This window comes from Phyllostomus discolor, chromosome 3, assembly GCF_004126475.2.
Source record: "Phyllostomus discolor isolate MPI-MPIP mPhyDis1 chromosome 3, mPhyDis1.pri.v3, whole genome shotgun sequence".
Classification (NCBI taxonomy): Eukaryota; Metazoa; Chordata; class Mammalia; order Chiroptera; family Phyllostomidae; genus Phyllostomus; species Phyllostomus discolor.
This window is the reverse complement of record NC_040905.2, coordinates 87,509,030-87,527,684: the sequence shown is the minus strand read 5'-3', so window position 1 is coordinate 87,527,684 and position 18,655 is coordinate 87,509,030. Positions and strand designations below refer to the sequence as shown.

The 18,655-nt window shown below is 42.0% G+C and overlaps 1 protein-coding gene across 2 annotated transcripts in view; it reads right to left on the bottom strand.

The window, feature by feature from the left end:
* MEGF10 (multiple EGF like domains 10) overlaps nucleotides 1-18,655 on the bottom strand; it is a 173,354-nt gene that overhangs the window by 71,225 nt on the left and 83,474 nt on the right. For both annotated transcript variants that reach the window (XM_028530034.2, XM_036020709.1), the window contains exon 5: nucleotides 14,846-14,938. In XM_028530034.2, coding sequence (XP_028385835.1) covers nucleotides 14,846-14,938 — 93 coding nt within the window. The remainder of the gene's footprint in view (nucleotides 1-14,845; nucleotides 14,939-18,655) is intronic.

Below are 18,655 nucleotides of genomic sequence, written 5' to 3'. Positions count from 1 at the left end.
TAATCATATTTTCATATGATTATTAGTCAATTAGGTTTTCTGGTCTCTGAACTACTTTCTTGTATCCTTAGCTTATTCTAAAGTTGGGAGTTTTTTCTTATTGATTTGTGGAAGTTATTTACATCATCTATATATGAATCGTTTTTTTATACATTGCAAAAATTTCTCCCCACTCTCTTGCTTCTCATTTTGCTTTGCTTGTGGTATATTCTGTCTTAAGAATTTTTTAACTTTGGGACTTCTTGACAGATGGAGGCATAGGTAGACACACTGTTCCTCTTTGCACAACCAAGATAGAGACAACAACAATTTAGAAACAGAATAACAACCAAAACTGACAGAAAACTGATCTGAATGGAAGTCAGACAACCAAGAAAATAGACGCATTCATCCAGGCCCGTAGGAGGAGCAGAGTTGGGCAGCCAGGCACAGGTCGCGGTGTAGAGAACAGACAGCATTGACTGGGTGCATAAGGCATCCGGGGTGCGAAAGACTGCAGCGGGTGGACCGTGAATGTGCAAGCAGCAGTTGGCAGACCCCAGCCAAGGGGCGACAACCAGCAGACCCAGTGAGGCAGCGATTGTGAACCAAGGCACTGCATGCAACCCAGGATCACACCGCTGGGAAATAGAGCCATGGGGCACTGATTGTGGACACCAATGGGGACTGAGGAGCAGGGAGGGACTCCCAGCCTCATAGGAGAGGTCCTTGGAGGGTCCCACAGCGTGCACAAGCCCACCCACACAGGAATTGGCACCAGAGGGGCCCAGTTTGCTTGGGGGAAAGCAGTGGAAGGGACTGAGGTCCCACGGAGAGCGGAGCCAGCGTCCCTGTTCCCTCTCGGACCCCACCCCCATATACAACGTTACAACCCAGCGACTGGGGTGCCCTGCCCTGGTGAACACCTATGGCCAAGTCCCTCATACGTAACAGGTGCAACCAGACCAAAGGGGGGGGGGTGGCTCAAACAGAATTGAAAGCCCCTCAACCAGTTTTTCTAAGCGACCAAGAGATAGCCAACCTATCAGATGCACAGTTCAAAACACTGGTGAGCAGGATACTCACAGAATTGGTTGATTTTAGTCGCAAATTAGATGAACAAATGAAGGCTACACTAAGTGAAATGAAGAAAAATGCACAGGGAACCAATAGTGATCGACTGAAAGCTGGAACTCACATCAATGGAGTGGACCAGAAGGAAGAAAGAAACATCCAACCAGAACAGAATGAAGAAACAAGAATTCAAAAAAATGAGGAGAGGCTTAGGAACCTCCAGGACAACTTTAAATGTTCCAACATCTGAATTATAGGAGTACCAGAAGGAGAAGAGGAAGAGCAACCAGTGGAAAACTTATGTGAACAAATAATAAAGGAGAAATTCCCCAATCTGGCAAAGGAAATAGACTTCCAGGAAGTCCAAAAAGCTTAGAGAGTCCCAAAGAAGTTGGACCCAAGGAGGAACCCACCAAGGCACATCATAATTACATTAGCCAAGATTAAAATTAAGAAGAGAATCCTAGAAGCAGGAAGAGAAAAGGAGACAGTAACCTACAAAGAAGTTCCCCTCAGACTGTCAGCTGATTTCTCAAAAGAGACCTTGTAGGCAAGAAGGGGCTGGAAAGAAGTATTTTAAGTCGTGAAAGGCAAGGACCTACATCCAAGATTGCTCTATCCAGCAAAGCTTTCATTTATCATGGAAGGACAGATAAAATGCTTTTCAGATAAGGTCAAGTTAAAGGAGTTCATCATTTAGCCCTTATTTTATGAAACGTTAAAGGGACTTATCTAAGAAAAAGAAGATAAAAAAACATGTATAGTAAAATGACAGCAAACTCACAATTATTAACAACCACACCTAAAACAAAAACAAAAAGAAACTAAGCAAACAACTAGAGCAGGAACAGAACCACAGAAATGGAGATCACATGGAGGGTTAGCAACAGGGGAGTGGGAGGAGGAGAGAGGGGGAAAAGGTACAGAGAATAAGTAGCATAGATGGTAGGTAGAAAATAAACAGGGGGAAGGCAAGAATAGTATGGGAAATGTAGAAGCTAAAGAACTTATGACACATGGACGTGAACTAAAGCGGGGGGAATGTGGGTGAGAGAGGGTGTTCAGGGTGGAGGGGAATGAAAGAGGGAAATGGGACAACTGTAATAGCATAATCAATAAAATACATTTTAAAAGAATTTTTTAACTTTGATATCAAGTTCAAATAAATTTCATTAAAATTTAAACTTTCTTTGGAAGTTACTTTGCTACTTCTATAGAACAGTAGTGAGTAGTAAAAACATCAGGTTTTCACAAAATTTTAAGTTGATACCATTCATTTATGGTCCAAGAGTAAGGATCTCATCACCTCTACTGTTTACTCTATTGGAATACTTTTCATTGCTTTATTGCTTTCTAACCCTTATTAGTTTTATACATATGAACCATGATTAATTTGCTCCAGCACACAGATACAAATATTCAAAGCTTAAAAAATCAACAAGGTTTTCAATGAATTAAAAGATACATGGACCAAAATAGGAAAAATTGTGGTTTTTTTTCTTATTTTCACTGAAGTATTTTTTATTTCAAGCATTAAAAAAATTCTTGGACACGATTGCAAACAACAAAAAACCAGATGTGTTCATGAAAGGTGTGTATGTTATGTGCATTGAGTCAGCTCCGACTCCTGGCCACCCAAGAAGGAGTGATGTCCACAATGCCCCGTCCTCAGCAGCCCCACTCGGCTCCTGCACACTCAGGTTTGTGGCTCTTTCATGGAGTCAGTCCACCTCATCGTTGGTCTTCCCTTTCCCCCGCTGCCTTCCATTTTCCCAGCATTACTGTCTTTCCCAAACAACCCTGCCTTCTGCTGATGTGCTTGAGGTAGGACAGCTTCAGTTTTGTCATTTTGGCCTCCAGCAAAGAGTCTGGCTTACTTTGCTCTAGGACCTACTTGTTCATCATTCTGTGGTCCAGAGTGTTGATAGAGCTGTCCTCCAACATATTTCAAATGAACCAGCTTACCTAATAAACCAGAGCACTTAATTCCAGCCAACTAACAACATAACCCCATCAGAGGAGAGGTATGCACCTCTACTAAAATCAGTTATCAGCCTATCCCATTTTACAGGTATGGTAACAAATGAGGCTAATACATACAGTATCATTATTTCCCTCAGCAGAATGGCCAAGAAGCACATTATTGCCTCCACCAGAAAATGGCTGATAATATGATTTGGAATAACTTGTAGTTTGAATTTCTTTACTTTATTTGTTACTGTCCATACACCGTGTTGGTAGAAGTTCACAGGTAAGTTCCATACTGGCATACCAAATGCCTGCCTTGAGAAGTAATATGTGAACGTTGAGATGGCACATTGTTAAACACTCTCCTTTCAAATAAGGGCTGACTTTAAACACCATTCATAGTCATGAGGCCACCCTTTCAGGAGTCACTCCCCCATGGGGTTAGAACCTTGATGATTATAGTACCTCCCCCTGCTGAGGGTGAGGAGCTTCCACAGCCACCTCTTCCTCGCCATTCATGGAAACACACCTGGTGTATCTCTCCTGCCATCTGCAGTGTCAGGGCAGTGGCCAGTGGATGGGCAAGGAAGGGATCTTCGCTAAGTCACCAGAAATGAGTGAGCCCGCAAGGTACAAAGCCACAGTGAACCCTGAAGCCAAACAGGCCTGAGCTACCTTAATACCACTAGAGGAAAGACTTTCTCAGGAAGACCTCTGACCACTTCTCAACTTCTCCAAATACTTTGCTTGTACACTTGTGTATGTACCTCTAGTTCCTCTGTTAAACTGAAAGTACCTCGAAAGAAGAAGCAAACAAAGTCTTACTCATTTCTCATTTGTCATTTTTATGTCATTCCTGCTCCTGGAATGATTATATCTTTATTCCTTCCTTCCACAAATATGTATTGTGCATCACTGTGTACCCAGCACTGTGCTGGATGTTAGGTGAATAAATGAGCTAAGAAGCAATGAATAAAAGAGACAAAACCCATATTTTCAAAGGGCTTGCATTCTGGAGGGGAAGACAGACAAAAAATAATAATTTCAAATAGTGCCATTAAAAAAAGCTAAAAAGGAGATGTGATAGAGAGTAACAGGGGAACACTCTTTGTATGTGGAGGTCAGGGAAAGCCTCTCACGGTGGTGGCACTTGGGCTGAGACCTAATTGACCTAAAGAAGCCAGTCATGTGAAGATCCAGGGAGAAGAGTTTTCCAGGCAGAGCAACCCCCAAGTGCAGAGGCAGAGGTGAAACTAGTGCGCTCCAAGAAAGGAAGGCAGAGGCCAAGCAGTGTGATGCCCACCCAGAGCCGCAGTGCGGTGACAAGGGTTCAGGGAAACAGTGTGGGGCAGATCCAATGGGGCTTAGTGGATCGAGGTCAAGGCTATACTGTAGTTTACTCTAACTACAATGGGAAATACTGGGGAGTTTTGAGAAGGGAAGCAACGTCCTCTGAAGTACATTTTCATAGGTTGCCCGGTCTCACTAGAGAGAACTGACTGTAGTGGGGCCCTAGGAGATAAAGCAGCAAGGAGATTATTGTGACCACCAATTAAAAGAGCAGTTCCACTTTGGGGTATTTATCTGAAGAAACACAAACACTAAATCAACAAGACATATATACCTATATGTTCATTGCAGCATTATTTAGGACAGCCAAGATATAGAAGCAACCTAAGGGTCTATCCATACACGAGTGAATAAAGAAGTGGTGCATGTATACAACGGAATACGACTCAGCCAGAGAGAGAGATCAATCTTGCCATCTGCAATAACATGGATAGACCTGGGCTGTATTGTGATCAGTGAAATAAGCCAGAGAAAGACAAATGTCACATGATTTCACTTCTATGTGAAAACTAAAAACCAAAATAAACAAACAAGCAGATCAGAAACAGATTCGTAGATACAGAGAACATTTTGACAGTTGCCAGACAGGAGCGTAGCTGGAGGAGATGGGTGAAAACCTGAGGGATTAAGAAGTACAGATTGGTAGTGACAGAATAGTTATGAGGATGTAAACTACAGCACATGGAATATAGTCAGTAATATTGTAAAAAACATGTATGGTATCAGATGGGCACTAAATTTATTGGGGTGATTACTTGTAAGTTACATAAATTTCTAATCACTAAGTTGTATACCTGAAACCATGTAATATTGTACATCAACTGTAATTGAAAAAATATTTTAAGTGAATAAATATATTTTGTTACTAAAAAATTAGAATATCTGGAACTTCCAAACTAATCAAAATATAGTAGATATTTTAAATTGCTGTCTGTGAGAACAAAAAGCAAGGATCTCAGTCTTTTTTTCTTTTTAAATATATTTTATTGATTATGCTATTAGAGTTGTCCCATTTTTCCCCCCTTTACTCCCCTCCACTCTGCACACCCTCTCCCACCCACATTCCTCCCCTTTAGTTCATGTCCATGGATCATATATATATAAGTTCTTTGGCTTCTGCATTTCCTATACTATTCTTACCCACCTCCCCCACTCTATCTATTTTCTACCTACCATCTATGCTACTTATTTTCTGTACCTTTTCCCCTTCTCTTCCTCTCCCACTCCCCTGTTGATAACCGTTCATGTGATCTCCATTTCTGTGATTCTGTTCTTGTTCTGGTTGTTTGTTTTTGTTTTTGTTTTAGGTGTGGTTGTTAATGATTATGAGTTTGATATCATTTTACTGTTAATATTTTTTATCTTATTTTTCTTAAATAATCCTTTAACATTTCATATAATAAGGGCTTGGTGATGATGAACTTCTTTAACTTGACCTTATCTGAGAAGCACTTTATCTGCCCTTCCATTCTAAATGAAAGCCTTGGGGATAGAGCAATCTGGGATGTAGGTCCTTGCCTTTCATGACTTGGAATACTTCTTTCCAGCCCCTTCTTGCCTGCAAGGTCTCTTTTGAGAAATCAGCTGACAGTCTGATGGGAACTTCTTTGTAGGTAACTGTCTCCTTATCTCTTGCTGCTTCTAGGATTCTCTCCTTAATTTTAATCTTGGCTAATGTAATTATGATGTGCCTTGGTATGTGCTTCCTTGGGTTCAACTTTTTTGGGACTCTCTGAGCTTCCTGGACTTCCTGGAAGTCTATTTCCTTTGCCAGATTGGGGAATTTCTCCTTTATTCTTCGTTCAAATAAGTTTTCCAATGGTTGCTCTTCCTCTTCTCCTTCTGGTACTCCTATAATTCAGATGTTGGAACATTTAAAGATGTCCTGGAGGTTCCTAAGCCTCTCCTCACTTTTTTGAATTCTTGTTTCTTCATTCTGTTCTGGTTGAATATTTTTTTCTTCCTTCTGGTCCACTCCATTGAGGTGAGTCCCAGCTTTCAGTTGATCACTATTGGTTCCCTGTGCATTTTTCTTCATTTCACTTAGTGTAGCCTTCATTTGTTCATCTAATTTGCAACTAAAATCAACCAATTCTGTGAGCATCCTGCTCACCAGTGTTTTGAACTGTGCATCTGATAGGCTGGTTATCTCTTCATTGGTTAGTTGTATTTTTTCTGGAGCTTTGATCTTTTCTTTCATTTGGGCCATTTTTTTTTGTCTTGACACACCTGTTACATAGTAAGGAGTGGAATCTTAGGTGTTCACCTGGGCGGGGCAACCCATGTCACAGTGTTGTGACACTGTATGTGGGGGAAGGGTATGAGAGGAATCAATGGCACTTGCTCCACTCTCTGCTGGATTTCAGTCACTTCCCCCACTTTCCACCAGCAAATTGCACCCTTCTGGTGCTGATTCTTGGTGGGTGGGCTTGTGTACATTCTAGAACACTGTGGGTCTCTCCAACAAACTCTCCTCCTGTGAGGCTGACAGTTTCTCCCACTGCTGCCTCAACCCTCCAGGTGTTTTCAATCGGTGGTTTGAGGCTTTATTTCCCTGAGCTGAGACCCTGGGTTTCACAGTCCATCCTGCTCCCCAGTTGTTTCTCCTGGTTTTCCTGCTTGCGAATGTGAGACCACCCAGTCCGCAATCTACCACCTCGCCGGTCTGCCCATTGATGCCTTGCCAGCCAGCTGCACCCTTACATGCCCTGCTCCACAAGGCTGCTGCCTCACTGGGTCTGCCAGCCACCCTCTTGCCATGAGTCCTCTGCCCAGTTCCTCAACTCTGCCCCTCCTACCCATCAGAATGAATATTTCTCCTTAAACTCCTTGGTTGTAGGACTTCGATACAGTTCGATTACCTGTCAGTTCTGGTTGTTTGTTTGTTTTTAAATTGTTCTTGTACTTCTTTTGGTTGTGTGAGGAGGCACAGTGTGTCTACCTATGCCTCCATCTTGACTGGAAGTCTCCTCAGGATATGTCTTACTAAAAACCAATTTTGCCTCTAAATGAAAAGATGGTGGCTTGAATTTGGCAGCAGTAGAGACAGTGAGAAAAGGTTAGATTTCGTTACATTTTGAGGTTGAATAAAGAATTTCTGATAAATAAATGTGGAAATATATTACACAAAGCAAAAAAAATCAATAAATGATGTGCAATGGAGTTACAGCACATGACAGCCCAGCCTGGTCTTTACGCCCATGGCGAGTGAACTGGTCGCATGAGTCACGTAAACATCCAGCATTCTCACTGCACCCAGAGCAACATGAACCGACACAAATTCATCTTGTAAGGAGGACACCATGGTCAGAGGCTGGAAATCACACAGAAGGATCTGTACCAGGGCTGTCTGGGGAGTCCTGGCATGCAACTCTGGGCAGAGAGAGATTTGCACTAACAAAGGGTGTCACCTGCAAGACAAAACGAGAGGGCCACAAAGGGCCACCCCATCCATTGTCCAGTTTAAAGCCTAGAACGATGTTGAGAAGCCTGGTGGAAGCCCGCTTGCCACACAAGACAGTGCAAGTACCACTTACTTAGCCATGAGTATGCTGCCAGGCACAGTGCTGAGCACTGAACGGGTATTGCGTCATTTAATCCTCACAAGCAAATAAAGTAGGTACTCTTCTCCTTATTTGAAGCATGAGGAAAGTGAGGCTCAGAAACAGCACAGAAGGGTGAGCAGCAGGACTACTATACTTCAGTTCCAACAGGGGGGTTGGAAGAAGCAGGGACGAGGCTCCCTGGCCCTCCAAAGAGTAACCAAGAGCAGCCCAGATGTCAGACTCCTTCAGAAAGTCAAAATGGCCCTGGCTGCCGTAGCTCAGTGGATTGAGTGCGGGCTGGGAACCAAAGTGTCCCAGGTTCGATTCCCAGCCAGGGTACATTTCTGGGTTGCAGGCCAGAACCCCCAGCAACCACACATTGAAGTTTCTCTGTCTCTCTCTCTCTCTCCCTCCCTCCCTTCCCTCTCTAAAAATAAATAAATAAAATCTTTAAAAAAAAAAATTAAAAAAAAAAAAGTCAAAATCAGCAGTTTCTTTTTGTAACCTCTATCAGAATATTTGGGCAGTCCATCGGTGAAATTGCTTTTGGGCAGTTCTGCTCAACCATTCTGAAGTCAGTCCTTCCCACCCATCATCAATGCCCTGCCCCAATGCCAGTGAACCCAAAAGATCTAGTCTTATTCTCCCTGCTCCATCAACCTGATTTCTAAAGTACTTCTGACAGAGAGAAGGGCATGTTAATGACTTGCCTCCAGGGCCGGGCTCTGAGTGCCTTCTCTCCCCAGACAACATCGATCCGGCTATTGTGTCCAGTCAATAGACCTTTACAACAAATCTTGCTGGGGGATAAGTCAGCTTTTTGTGCCTTATGTTTCTGGCTTGCAATATCCTTCAAATGAATTCCCTGATTGGAATATCCTGCAGGCAAAGTCTTATTACTTACTCAGTGCTTCACGGTGGGCCTGCTTTCTGTAAACGCTTATGGGTGTTCCTAACCTGGGCCTGAAAATGTTTGAGCTAGTGTTGCCTCCTAGGCATATTTTCACCACTTCCAAGTACATTTAACCAGAAATTCTATTGGTGACTAACAGTGCCAGTTCGCATCTTCTAAACCAAAGCAAATTTCCACTGTTGCCTCTATTTGGGCCTAATGTCCAAAGCCTGGGGACCAAGCATTTCAGAACACTCTGTTGGCTGCTACTGATTTAGGACTTTCCCATGAGTTTTGGATGTGCCCTATAGCCAGAGGGGAGATACATTTCTCTATAGACATTTAGAAAGTCATAAATAGGATTATACAGTTTGAGAGGACAAACGAGTTACTGCTACTCATATAAAAGTTTTAAAGGGTTTCCTTTGAACACCAAGTCAGGTCTCGGGGATTGCATACACGTGCTGATCGGAGTGAATCACTCACAGAATCATAGACTTGAAAGGGATCGTCAATGTAATCTGGCCCAACATTTTTAGGAAATTAAAAATTACAAATGAGGCCAACCAAACTGGTGTCGTTTGAAAGTCCTCACCTTTAATGTTCACGTGCCCTCAACGTCTCTCAAGAAACTCGTTTTAGGGTTTGCCTGGCGTTTCCATCCCCGCCTCCCACTGTCATTCCTCTCAGCCCCGCATCACTTTCACTCAACCTCCGAGCCGACTTCAGGAGGCACAGACCCTTGTGGTTAAAGTTCTGGCTTTGAATGAGATGTGAGTCTGTCTCCACCCTTTACTAGATGTATAAACTTAGGTAAGTCACTTAATTTTTCTGCACCATTGTTTGCTCATCTGTAAAACAGGAACAAGAACTGTAACTGTTTCACTGCTGTGAGCATTAAATGCCATTCTTGTAAAGCTCTTATAATGATGCTTAGCACATACCCAGTGCTCAGTGAAGAACTGTCTGTCATTGTCATCATCAGTGTGACTCCACTTCTGCTCCCCTTAGTATCAGCAGATTACCTCTCTTCCAAGTTCACCAAGAGAAGAAAGGTCATCAAATATGAGCTCGCTCACCCATGAGCACCCCTGATACCAGACACCTGTGGACATCCCTGCCTGCCACTCTTCCCTCCTCATTCTGTTGGGAGTGGGAAGTACTTCTCCCCACTAATCAGTTGCTGGGACCCCAGCCCATCCCCCAGATGTCTTCTCAGAAGCCTTGTTCCCACAATTACATGAGCTGCTCTCTCACCTGAGTCTCTAGCCTCTCTCTTCTTTCTTTCACCTCTCTCTCAGCCTCTAAGTCTTTCTCACCTTAAAACATAAACAAAAGCAAACAAACACAAAACTTCCCTTGAGCCTACATTTGCCTTTTTCCTAACTCCCTCTTTGCTCCTCCTTGCTGGAGTCTCAGCTAAGTTTCTGGAAGGGCAGTCTACACTTTATCATCTTCGTTTCATCCCCCCTCACCCCACAGCAATACATCAGGTCCCTCTTGCCCTAGTCCACCCAGGAAACCTTGCACTACCTTACCTAACTCCACTTTGTGTTTCCTCAAGCCATGGCTCTGGTTGAGGCTGCTCTCTTTCTTGTGATGGGACACTCACACTGCTGTCTGCTTTTCTCCAGCCATGAGCTTTGTTCCACATTTGTTTCCTACCCCGGCATCCAGTACAGTGCCTCGTACACGGTGATCTTTCCATGGAAGTTTGCATCATGAATATACAAATGACCTTCTCAGAATCATAGAGAATCATATGGTTCATTTAATCTAATTAAATGGAACAACCCAGGTACCAGGCACAATGGAGGCTAAAGAGATTAATAACGTGCAGCCCTTGCCTTCAGCAGTGGTTTGTCATCAATGAGGGAGGAACGGGTAGAGGATTGATGATGGGACAGAGAGATGGATGGGGGAGGGGGATAATCAGAGAGCAGGAAAGAGAGGCGCAAAGAGAGAGATGGAGGTAAGGTAGATTAATGTCATATAGGCTGGGGTATACATTTGGGTGCCAATAAAAGTAAAATATATATGGGCTTTTTAAAAAAATCATTTAATCAAATCTAAAAAGAAGCACTATGTCCGAGTCTAGTCAAATAAATCCTGATTTCACTCCGGGGGCACAAACGCTGTGCAGTTCTCTGACACACTGGTTGTTTACACAGAGAACACACTGAGACCCAGGGACACTGATGATATATCACAGACGGGAACCTTCCCTCCGCTGACAAGGAGAACAGATTCAATCTCCAAGGGAAGCCTTTCTTAACCTGTACATGCAAATGTATCTGTAGTTCCTTAATCTCCCAAGTATATTAGGAAGAAAAAAAATACAGAGAGATAGTTCTGTGTGACAGTTACTAATTTATTACCATCTGGTTATTTTAACCTCTCAATGTAAATACACGTACTCCCTCTTCTAGATGAAATGATCATCCTGACGACCCAGAGGAAACTGGGGTGCCACTACACAGTGGGAGGGAGGAAAACCATGCCTGAAAACTGAGGGACTCTGGGGGTCACCTCTTCATACCTCCATGCCCGCTAGTAAAGGGTAATAGAAAACCTCAACAATTTTTTTAAAAGGCAGGACAACTGAGAACTCAGGCCCTTCAGGAATGAAGCTTTAGTCACTCACTAACGGAACGAACCCCAAGCAAGTGGGGTATGGGCTGCCAAGGGGCACATATGCCCTGCCAAGCAGAGGAAGGAGGCCATACATAATAGCATAGCCTTGTGGCTAATCACAGAAAAGGTGCCTGTGGTAGGCTTTAATACTTTCCATTGGTTTGCTATATGGATATGTTCATTTATAGATGCTACTTTCTTTTTTCCTCTTTCTATGTTTATTTTACTTTATAAACAAGTTGTTGGGTATTAACTTTAGTATCTAGATAACAATATTCAGTGGAGTTATGACAGAATTTGAGAAAATTTTAATTTAACCAGCAGCAGATACACAACTGTTGGGACTTGATCCCATCATTTGAGAAAGAGGGTGAGAAGGTCTTTACTTAGAACATGGGTAGCTGTATCTTATTAGATGGAAATGTAGAGTTGCTTTGTTGATCAATAAGAATTCAAGTGTGTCTAGAAATGTATGTAAAGGAGCTGTGTAACCCAAGGCATGGATTGCAACAGTTATTACTCTATTGCTGCTAGTGCTAAATTCATTCTTCATTGCCTGCTCTGCAAAAATGGATATGGGCCCTTTAAATATTTTTCCTTTTCCAGCTGGCCAGATCTTGAGCACTTTCTTTAAAGGGCACCGGAGAGATATTCCAAGAGGAAAGTTTTCCATGGTGGATCTAGTGTGCTAGCCCAACTGACTCCTGAGGCGCATGTGGCTACGCCAGCACCCAGATCCTGCCCTGTGAGCACAGTGGGGGGAGTGGCTTCTCCAGCATCCAACTCTGTCGCGCCTACAGCTTTCACAGTGCCAGGTTTCTGCAAAAGAGGCTCTAGCTTCCTGCAGCAGCTTCTCCAGCATCTAGCTCCTGCCAAACACCAAACACCATGGCTAGCAGTCCCCATCAGCCGGCAACTTCCCTGAGCATCCCTCTGGGGCTATTTTGTAGCAGAGAGCTTCTGGTAAGACCTTTTCCATTAAGAGCTTTCCCAAGTGTCCTGTAGGGTAGATTTCTAGTAAGTTCCAGAGGGCAAATTTCTAGCAAGTTCAGTAATGCACTAAGGTCAGTTTCTCAGTTGGACAAGCCAACGGTAAGATGTTAACAAGGGGGAGAACTGGATGCAAGTATATGGGAACTCTCTACTATGTCTGCAACATTTCTGTAAATTTAAAATTGTTCCAAAATAAAAGCTTTACTCAAAAAAAAATTGTGATTTCTGTCTCATGATTGGACACTGACTGATACAAGGAACCACTCTTATTATCAATGCAATCATTTTATGGATCTAATATGTATTATCAAATAGATTTATAAGACTAATGAGAAAAATAAGATCTTTGAAAATGAGGCCATTCTAGCTATGCTACTCAGTAGATTACTAGAACATGCATTTCATTTCAAGAATTATCTAGCCAAGAATAAATAAATTCTACCACCCCAATGAGAGATAGTAGAGTAACCGCAGCAGCTACAACCCAGGCAATGAGACACAGTGCTCTGGCTCAGAAGAGCATTTTCTTATGCATTTGAAAAGGTGCCAGAGAAGTTTTTCTCTGAACATCTTTGAAGATGTCAGATATCTGTCCATGTTTATTTATGCCTTTGTTCATTATTAATAAGCCAAAACATGAGTTGTAGAGAATAAACTAAAAGTCGTGGCAATATCATCTTCCAGGAATGAAAGAACACGTGTTCTCAGAGTTCTAGAGGCTTCCTTTAAAAATGAGTCAACTCTAAAATAAAGCAGTTACTTTCGAGAAGTCCTACCCTGAAGACAAAGCACCCGTTTACTTTAGAGATGGCCTGAACCAGTTCTTGGGAGTCTGAGACCCCTGTGTGCCCTGCTTTGTGTACACAGACACGCGTTGGCCTGACGTCTGAGCCTGACTCGGGTGCAGTCCTCAGGAGATGGTGCACGATGCACAGATCCGGCTGGAACTCGCCAAAACACACGCTCGCCTTGGAATCAGCAACGGGCCTCACTTTTCAAATGACAAATACATCCACTCTTCTCTCTCCTACCAGTTTATATAAGAATGTTATTTTTCCTCAAAATGTGTAGGCACAACTGATTTTTATGCTGGAAAAGTTCATGAAAGCCACATCACATTTGAGGTCAGTCGGCCAGAAAAATGGACACGAGCCAAAGCCCACATCCCAGACACTCTGCCTCCACGGCATGTGAACAGAATGCCCCCTCTCCTCCCGATCTCCAGCAGAAGCAAAACAAAACCCTGCGAGACAGTTACCCATTGGAAATGGAAGCCTGTCAGGAGCAGACACACACACACACACACACACACACTCTGCCTGTCTAAGATACAATAAAGGGCTCTTTCACGCAAATGTTCTGTGCGCAGACAGCACAAGGGACGGCCAAGCGATCGCACAGCTGAAGCGAACAGCTCTAACAAGATCACAAGATCTCGACTCCAAGTGCGCGCAAGTAAAAATTCTCCAAACCGGCTCCCTAGACGGCAGGACGTCCTTTCAGACTAGTTTCAGAACATTGTTTTGTAGCCATGAGGACACATTCGTGCTGTGGTGAGGCCCTGCCAATTTTTAAAACTATTGTTTCCTTTAAACATAATGACTTGAGCATTACCATTTAGTTGCACTTGGATTCCTTCTCATATTTTCAAGGGGAAACGAAGTATGAACGAGCAGGAAGTGTTCGCAGTCCTACACACAGCAACAAGTTAGCCGGAAAACTAACATTTTAACTGTGAAATTTAGAAAAGCAGCTGTGTTCCATGACATCCCATCATTTAACACTCATAATAAAGAAGATGAGACTTTAAGTGCAACCTGCTTATAGTGCAAAACATCATACTGTACAATTGTAATTCTAACATAACAGAGACAGGTTATATACAATATTATGTTTTAATTAAATACCAAACTGTTCATGAATTTTCATTACCAATATTTCTCCCCAAAGCTATCTCAGCAAGTGCTCATTATTTGCATTTCAGAATGTACAGAAGAATAGCTTCAGCACTGAAGATATCAATTTTACTTTTGAGTTAAAACCAACAAGTGGTAAATTTTCATCATCAAGAAAATATCATAGATAAATTAACAAGTAGAAACAGGAGCCAGAAGACAATAACTATGTTACCACCGCTGCCCTACTCTGGAAAAAGGATTCATGTTCACAAAAATACCGGCATCAGATTAGTGAAATGTCCTTCATCCCAAGTACCTTTCTCTAAACTCAGTTCTGTATACAATGCATACACAGATTGAAAGGAAATTGTATCGCTGAGTTGGGTCCAGGAATCCACAGCACATTCTGCAGAGGGATGAAGAGGGAAACCCGTGGCTCAGGGTAATCTGCAGACAAGGGGGCCCTTCCAGCACAAACATCCCGAGACAGACAACAGCAGGTGGAAACTCACCACTGGAGCAGTTGGTGCCCCCCCAGCCAGGCTCACACTGACAGGTGTTTGGAGCAATGCAGCGACCATGGACACATTTATCAGCACAGTGGGCTGTCAGAAAGAAAAATCAATCAAATAAGGAAAGTTGGCACGAGAAACCGCCCCCCACCCCTCCACCAACAACACAGCTGTTTCATATCCCGGTCTCAAGTATCTCTTAAAAACAACATGCATGCTTGATAATTTTCTTCAATCCATTCCTCAGCCCTCCTACAGTCTGCGGTGTAACCAAACAATTCTCCTTCCTATTTTGATATCTCCGAATAAATTCCTTCATTTCTACTATTTAATTCTACTTCATGCTCAGTGAAGAAAGAAGTTTCCAGGAAAACTGCCTAATCCACTTAAAAAATTATCAGTGACTATCAAATACATCTTCTTTGTTTTGAAAGAAGCATATGGGCAGTAAACACAGAAACAAATCACAAAGCAAGGTGTTAGGACTCCTGGGCGACCAAGCAGGCTGGGAGGTAGCCCCAGTCAGCTTCACCAGGAACAACAACAGTTGGATTTCTTTGGGCACACGCTGTTCACAACTACGACACAGCGGAACTACATGCCCTTTTCCTACTGGAGGAGAATATTTGAAAAATGTCACCCAGGTGTTGGGAAACAGTAAATCTCAATTCTTCTCTCATTAGTGACCATCCTAGGTGTCACCCAACCCGTGGAGGTTAGAGGTGTCATTGAATTATGAGCAGATGGGCAGTCTGATCATTTCCAAAGCAAAGCTCAGTGGACTGACAGGAAGGGACATCAAAAATACTATTCTGTGCTGTACATTAATGAGCATTATTTTCAACCTTAGTACCCCTAACACTGATGAAACATTTTTGAAAATACCCGAATATTTGAGTAATTTTGAGAATAATATGAAAGAGTTTTAGGTTAAGATATTCTAAAATGTTACGTGAGGATGAGATAAGATACCACATGGTTTAGAGATAAGTTTTTAATTCATGCCTTATTACAAAAACAAAAATAAAACAGTTCTACTGTCAAAACATACCATAAACAAAATAAACTTCATCTCCAGTTCCACCAACTAGTAACATTTTTGTGTAGGTAGAAACTTTCAGCAATGTTTTCCTATATATTTTTCTCCTCAAGGAAAAGAAAAAAACAGAATAATATTTTTTTCAATTTGCCTTCCCACTTAATATAATGGGAAAATATTTCCATGTTATTAAAAATTTTTATGAGCTTTCTATTTTGGGCATGTATGTGTATATACATTACCTATATTGCTGCACCAAAAGAGAAAATGACAATCACTTCTAAGCTTTTTATTAAAAAGATTTAGACTTAAGGGAAAGTCATTTTAGGTAAGAAGAAAGCAAAGCAAAATGCAGAAAGAAAAACAAATGAAAATGAGGTCTGTTTGGATGCACTGTTTGGAGAAATAGCTTTAAAAAGCAAGAGAGGGACCTTGAAAACCAAACTAAGGTGGTAGGGCTTTAGTCTGAGAGTTAGCCTGGAATATGCTAATGAAAAATATAAATTTATTACAAAAATCCATCAGGTAGAGGGCACCAGAGCAGAATAAAGGGACCATAAATTTCAGGAAAACACAGGCTCACTTACATCCCCAGAATAGTTTTTTAGCACCCAGGCAATTTGGTGAGGGGTTCCAGGCCAGCTGAGCTTGGGATGTTGGTACAGAGCAGAAATTCTGACACTAGAGTTCGAAGGAGATGCATGGGAACCTCCCAATATTTGATTCAGACAATTACATATTTATGCATGTGTTTGATTATAGATGTGTTGTTCATTCATAAGGACATAGCTCTGCAGTGTTCTTTCTTTAAGATTTAGATAGGTAAGGACCAATTAAATGGCACGGGTGGCTCAGGTCTAGGGCATGCTCTGGACACTGCATCGCACCATGCTGTGTGGTGGAATGCGTACAGGACACTGGCTTACAGAGAGTGCTCACACCCACTGAAAGCGTGCAAATGCAGGAGTGCTCACTTGTCCATACTGATGACGTCGCTGTTTGCAACGTGCAGCGATCAGCTTTCAGCCCCAAATTTACCAATTTTTCCTCCTTCAAAACCCTAAAACTATTTAAAATCCTCTGTGTATGTCTTGAGAAGTTTTAACAGTCAGATACTATTTGCTTTTAGTATGAAACTAGAGTTTTCTAATACACTGCATTTAAAAAAAAAACAAAAATTGGGTATAGTGGTTGACAAAAAAAGAAGCATTACCCATTCTCTTGAATTTCAAATTCTTATATTTATTTAAGAGTCCTGTTGTTCTTGATAATTTTATGCTAAGGCAATGTTACGAATGTTAACTTATAAATTTATATCAATAAAACACTAACTTAGAAGACACACAGATGGCCAACAGGTACATGAAATGACACTTGACATCATTAACAATCAGGAGAGTGCAAACCAAAACCGTAACGATCTAGGTATCACCTTGCAACTGTTAGGATGGCCATTATCAAAAAGACAAGACACAGCAAGCGCTGGTGAGGATGTGGGGGCAGGGACCCCTGCTGCACCACTGGGGGGAATGTCAGTCAGTATAACCAGTATGGAAAACAGTATGGAAGTTCCTAAAAAATTAAAAATAGAACTACCATATGATCCAGCCACTCCACTTCCGGGTATGTAGCCGAAGAAAATGAGAATACATTTGAAAAGACACTTATACCTCCATGCGCACCACCACGTCACTTAACAACAGCCAAGATATGGGAGCAATGTAAGTATCCGTGGATGAATGGATAAGGAAACTGTGCTAAATACACACAAGGAAGTATTATTCAGCCATAAAGAAGTAATGAAATCCTCTCGTTTGTTACAACACAGATGGGACTCAAGGGCATTATGCTAAGTGAAATCAGTCAGGCATTGCAAGACAAATACCGTATGGTTTCTCTGATATGTGTAATCTTAAAAAAACAAACCCAAGTTCATAGGTACAGAGAAGAGATTGGTGATTAGGAGAGGCAGGGGGCGCAGAGTAGGCGAAATGGGTAAACTAGTTTATTTCTAGTTTAAATGAATTAAAAAAAACTACTACTTCACTTGTCTTTATATTTGGGGCATCTGTATAAGACTTCATTGGACAAAAGAATCAATTTCACTACTTGAAAATTTGAAACCCAAGACGCTGGGTTGGGTAAAGGCAGCCTGGCGTTTCCTCTCTGCCTGGGAGGGGGGCCGTGAGAGGAGAACATGGGATCTCGGTTTCTTGCTGTCCATCTTTCTATCCTTTCATTTTTTTCATTCCCTTTCTTCCTTGTACATTCTTTTACCACTCATCTTTCTCTCCCCACAAACCACTTCTTTGATATGCATAGTTACCATAGAGACTGCATATTAAACTTTGGGTTGAGTTGTAGTTGTGTGGACTCTTAACCCTGGTGTGACCCCAAATATTCCGAAGCACCCACCTGAATCAAAGTAGGAAGAAAGTTAAGATTAAACAAGCAGGTCTAGTACCCTTCCTCCAATATCAAGATGGGTAAAGAAATGCACATGTTAAACACAAGCCCCAGAGGGTAAACACTCAGAATTGCGTGTGCTAGGATTCCAATCAATTGTTTCTTGTTGCTCTTGTTTTGTTAATTCCAAAAGAGGGGATAGTAAGCAAATTTCTACATGTAAAAATCAAAGATCTGCTTCAAAATGCTTTCAGATGGCTGAATAATCATACGAATGTTCTCATGTTTGATCCTGGATGATACAATGTTTGTGTTTTATGACATGAACATCAAGAAGTTTAATTATAATTGAAGGGAAAAAATCC